Genomic DNA, 5590 nt, shown 5'->3' on the forward strand with positions numbered 1-5590 from the left:
GTTTCTGTCTTTTTAGGTAAGCCTGTATTGCTATGAACTTCCCTCTCAGGACTGCCTTCGCCATGCCCCATAATTTTTGGGTTGTTGTGAGTTCATTTTCATTTGTTTCCAGGAATTTTTTTATTTCTTCCCTGATTTCAATCTTGACCCATTCATAGTTTAATAGCATACCATTCAGTCTCCATGCTTTTTGGTGTTTTAGGTTATAAATTTGTTAAGAAAGCAAACATTAATACCGTATTTTTTTTTTACAGAAATCATATAGAAGAGAGACTCTGTGAATGTAAAGGGGGCAGTTAGCATGGAGAAAACTTCAGTCTTCTTCCAAGCAGGAATGTGAACATGGAAACCACTGGAGTGAAACTACATGAATGCAGCACTGCTGGAAAAGTCTTCATGCATCCAGCATCCCTTAATAAGCACATCAAATGTCACACTGGGTGTGAAGCATAAGAGGGTCAAAAATACAGAGAGAAGCCTTATAAATGTAGGGAATTTCATAAAGCCTTCAGTTATCTCCAATTTTTTGATAAACATGAAAGATACCACAGTATAGAGAAATCCTACAAATGTAAGAAATGTGGGAAATCCTTTAGATATTGTTAGTCTGTTTTGCGAACACGAACGAACTCACACTGAAGAGAAACCCTATGAATGTAAACAATGTGGAAAATCCTTTAGATATCATGAAGTCTTCCAAACACATGAAAGGACTCACACCAGAGAGAAACCCTACAAATGCAAGGAATGCGGGAGAGCTTCCTCCCATAAACAAACCTTAAAGTCCACATGAGACTGCACACCGGGGAGAAACTCTATGAATGTAAACAGTGTGGGAAGGCCTTCAAATATAAACATACGTTTTAAATATGTGAAAGAAATCACACAGGAGAGGAACAGAATGAATATAAGCTGTGTGGTAAAGCCCCCAGTAGTCCCAGTTCTCTTCAAAAACATGAAAGAACTCACACTGGAGAGAAACCTTATGACTGTAAGGAGTGTTAGAAAGCCTTTGGTGATTTGTCATGCCTTTGCATACACATGATCACTTACACTAGAGAAAGACTTTATAAATGTAAGGAATGTCAGCGACATTTTATTTTTTCCAGTTCATTTTGGGTACATGAAAAAATTCACACTGGGGAGAAACCCTATAAATGTGAACAATATGGTAAAGCCTTTAGTTACACTCTCTCTTTCAGTTACATGGAAGAACTCATGCTGGAAAGAAGCCCTATGAAGGCAGGGACTGTGGGAGAGCATTCTCCCAACACCAAATCTTAAAGTACACACAAGAGAGAAATACCATGAATGTCGATAAGCTGGTAAAGCCCAGAGAGATCACAGTTCCTTTGAAACACACAAAAGACTTCATACTGATGAAGTCTTTCCCACATTCCTTTATTCCATGAATGTCATAAATGTGGGAAAACCTTCAATAACCAAAGGTTAAAAACATACATGAGCCTGAACACCTGAGGGAAACCCTATGAATATGTACAATGCAGAGAAGCCTTTATACATTCCTCATCCTGTCAAAAACATGGAAGTGGCACATGAGAGACCCTGTGAATGGAAGCAATGTGGTAAAGCCTCCAGAGATTACAATTCTTTACAAACACACAGAAGAACTCATGTATCAGAGAAGCCCTGATACATGGGCTTAAACCTAAGCTTTAAACCTAACTGTTGCAAAAACTTCAGATGCTATTGAGGTTACTGAGGCCATAAAAAAAGTTACAGAGAGAAATTGTGTGATGTAAGCAATGTGATAGCGCTTTTATTTCTCATTTAGCTTGAAATACACAAAAGAGCTCACACTGGAGAAAAATTCTATGAATGCAGAGATTGTGGAAAAAACTTTATTTGCCACGCAACTGAAGACATGGGAGGGCACAGTGTAGAGATATATCAATGTAAAAAATGTGGAAAGACTCTAGTCATGCCAGTTCCTTTCAATGGCCAGAAAGGAGTTACTGGGTAAATCTTGAGTATAAACTGGGGGAAAGATGTCAGTTGGTCTACATCTTTACACATGTGAACTCCCACCAAAAAGAAATACAAATGGAACGAAGGCAAGCTTGATGTAAATTAACCCATCTATAATGTTCCAGAAAACTTTCAACATGAGAGTGCTGTTCATAAAGTTGTAAATATACAGTGTTTATGAAACCTCTATCTTAAAAGACATCACTGCAATGCAGAATTCTAATTACTTTCAGAAACAAATATTAAAGTGAGGTAATTCTACGTGTCCTCTTCAACAAGAGCACCTAAGATTAATAGCTAGTGCTATTTTCTTAAAACATTTTTTCTTTATATTTTGAAGCCTGTTGGATCCATGGATGAGTTGAAGTGCATTTCTAAAATGCAGATAAATTTTAGCCCTGACTGATGTGGCTCAGTGGATTGAGTGCCACTTGCAAACCAAAGGGCTGCTGGTTTGATTCCAAATCAGGGCATGTGCCTGGGTTGCAGGTCAGGTCTCCACTAGGGGGTGCGTAAGAGGGCAACCACACATTGATGTTTCTCTCCCTCTCTTTCTCCATCCCTTCCCTCTGCCTCAAAATAAATAAATAAAATTTAAAAACATGAAATGATCAGGATAAAAAAGCCTTGATAAAATAGCATTTCCTTGATAAAGAATGAATATCCTAATATCTCTTTCAGTTTTAACACATGTTTTTAATATACCATGGAGTTTGACCTCATCACCTTTTACATTATCCAGGGTTTGATGGTCACTTAGATGTTGCCTGGTCCAAATACCCAACACACGCAAACACACAATCCATTGTAGTCATCACCTGCTCAACAGTGAATAGAGCACAATTGCTTAAAGAACCGTGTCTTTACTCACAGAAAAACCGGGGTTCAACTACCAGTTCTGCCACTTGTCCCTGTGCAGCCATTGGTGAATTACTCTTTCTCTTTGGGGACTCATTTTCTCATGCACACATAACGCATTACAGTTTCTGCATCACAAAGCTGCTGAGAGGGGGAAGCGATGTATGACTGTCGAAACAAGTGGTCAAGAAATGCTAGTGTCACTAACATAATTATTCTTTACCAATCTTGAGTTCTTAGAATTACTTAATATTGATCATGAATGACTATTATCATTTACATATTTTATTATACCAAACATATCTTATTTTAATTATAATCAATTGTGATCATTAATAATTACAATTATTAATTCACTGTTATAGTCTGAATGTTTGTGTCCCCCCAAAATTCATGTACTGGAGCCTAAAGATCCCATGCGAATGTATTTGAGACAGGGTCTGTGAGGAAGGATAAATGTTAAATGAGGTTATGATGGAGGGCCCCAACCCCACAGGTCCAATGTACTTAGGAGAAGAGGCAGAGGCACCAGAGTACTTCTCTGCCATCTGAGGGTACAGGGAAAAGGCAGCTCTCTACAGCCAGGGAGAGAGCCCTCACCAGGAAAACAATAAGCCAGCACCTTGATCTTAGACATTCCAGCCTCCAGAACAGTGAGAAAGTCAATTTTTGTTTTTTTTCAGAAAGATCTCAACTTTACAAAGTAGGGCCCTTCAATCATGTAAATAGTGCTAAAGAGTAGAGAAAGAATATACAAGTGACTGGGGCTGATACCATTGATTTCCACAAGTCCATGAAAGAAAAAGTGAACTTGGCTAGTCATGACATGAGAAGAAGCTGACACAGCCTTTAAGAGAAGCTCTCAGCAGCTGCCTCACACCTGGGTGCTTTGCCTCACACGTGGATAGAAAACTGCTTTGATCACACCAGCAGCCCCCCTATGTAATCTTGAGCACATCCCTGTGGATCACTTTCACCAAAGCCGTTCGCACTTCCCGGTTCCTCAGACTGTAGATGAGCGGGTTAAGCGTGGGGGTGATAAGGCTGTAGAAAAGGGAGACCACGTTGTCCTGCTGTGGGCTGTGGTAGGCACCAGGTACCATGTACATGAACACAGCTGCACCATAAAACAGCCCCACGACTGTGATGTGTGAGGAGCAGGTAGTGAAGGCTTTGTTCCGTGCCTCCTCCGAGCGCATGCGTAAAACGGCCCCCAACACTTGGCTGTAGGAGGTGGCGATGAGGAACAGGGGAAACACAAGGATCAGCACCCCTGAGATGGACAGCGCCAACTCATAGGTAGAGGTGTCTGCACAGGAGAGCTTTAGCAGGGCTGGCACTTCACAGAAAAAGTGGTCCACGACTCGGGAGGCACAGTAGGGGAAGTGCAGAGTGACGGAGGTCTGGATGGAGGCATTGAGAACACCTCCCATCCAGGAGCAGCCCACCATGAGCAGGCACACCTGGCGCCTCATAAGCACAGGATACTGCAGGGGGTGGCACACGGCCACATAACGGTCATAGGACATGAGGGCCAACAGGATGCCCTCAGCCACACCCATAAGCGTAAGGAAAAATATTTGAGCTGCACAACCCCCAAAGGAGATGGAACTTTCCACCTGTAGGAAGTCTGATGCCATCTTGGGGATGGTGACCAGGGGGAAGCCTACATCAAACAGGGACAGTTGACTGAGCAGAAAGTACATGGGTGTGTGGAGCCTGGAATCCATGTAGATCAGGAAGAGCAGAACAGTGTTGCCCAGAAGGCCCATGATAAACATGGCAGCCACTAGAGAGAAGAGTAGCTGACTTGACCCTGAGTGACTGAAGAGGCCCACCAGAAGGAAGTCAGAGGTCATTGATTGATTTACCCCTCCCATTTTTACAGAATATGCCTTTACTGCAGGCAGAACAGGAGATCAATGGCAAAAAGACTGAGTGGGGATGGAAAATAAGTTTCATCCCACATGACAAAGGCCATTGAGTGGTAGTTGTTGCTTAGAGTGCCATCTTGAGAAGAGTTGTGAGGTCACAGCCAGAATGACTAGAGGGGGAAGCCATAATCAGTTAGTGATATTTGTTAGGATATTTGTTACAGCCATGGGGTGAGAGAGCAGTAAGTTGCATCTCTGAATAAGACACTTGGCCACATCCCACGCAAGAGCTTCCCACTACTCATCTGTTACAAATTTTAAGGTCCAAGTCAAGAACAGTAATGGCCACAGTAGAACATTTCAACAGCTCTCATTTCAATGATCCCAGGGCCCAAGTTGAGGTGAGAGTTTGAAAATGCTGGGAGGTAAAGTAAGACATGGATCTGAAGCAACAATGCAAGCAAGAAAACAGAGAGATAGGCCAGGGTCCAAATACCTGGGTGAGCATCTGGAGCAAAGAGAAATGCATTGTGAGCCAGCACTGGGATCAAATGGACGGTGTGAATCTAGGGAGTTCAAGCCATAAGGACACTTGTGTACCTCTTGGGGGTTAAATGGCCTAGGGTTAGGAAGGTGGGACAGTTGTCAATGAGCTCACAATTATTGGTAACTTTGTTGCACTGGATGGGAGAGTAGCAATGTGTGAGTAGTCTGACTCAATTTCAAGGACTAGAGTAAGCTACCAGGCCTGAAGGATTCTGAGTGTCTAATCAATATTGCCTGAGTGGATTAGAAAGATGGCCAGTGACAAGAAGGAACTTACCACCTAAAACAGGGGTGCTTAATTTCCTTGACAACCTTTAAGCCCC

General features: G+C 42.2%; 1 protein-coding gene across 1 annotated transcript; it reads right to left on the reverse strand.

Moving 5' to 3' along the window:
* Positions 1 to 3031: 3031 nt before the first annotated feature.
* On the reverse strand, positions 3032 to 4727 carry LOC118980711 (olfactory receptor 2Z1-like). Its single transcript, XM_037037364.1, has 2 exons — positions 3819 to 4727; positions 3032 to 3082 (listed from the first exon to the last, which is right to left on the reverse strand). Exons 1-2 carry the CDS (start codon positions 4725 to 4727, stop codon positions 3032 to 3034), a joined length of 960 nt encoding a protein of 319 aa, XP_036893259.1.
* Between the last annotated feature and the right edge of the window lie 863 nt (positions 4728 to 5590).

Source organism: Sturnira hondurensis, unplaced genomic scaffold (genome assembly GCF_014824575.4).
Source record: "Sturnira hondurensis isolate 20B ecotype Veracruz unplaced genomic scaffold, ASM1482457v3 Scaffold0023021, whole genome shotgun sequence".
In the NCBI taxonomy this organism is placed as follows: Eukaryota; Metazoa; Chordata; class Mammalia; order Chiroptera; family Phyllostomidae; genus Sturnira; species Sturnira hondurensis.

What these genes read in the sequence shown, in the direction of transcription:
- LOC118980711 (XM_037037364.1), bottom strand. Translation starts at nt 4,727, where the DNA reads ATGGGAGGGGTAAATCAATCAATGACCTCTGACTTCCTTCTGGTGGGC. An exon ending in TGCGAACGGCTTTGGTGAAA is followed by an intron (nt 3,083 to 3,818) that starts GTGATCCACAGG and finishes AGTAATTCTAAG; the next exon opens with AACTCAAGATTGGTAAAGAA.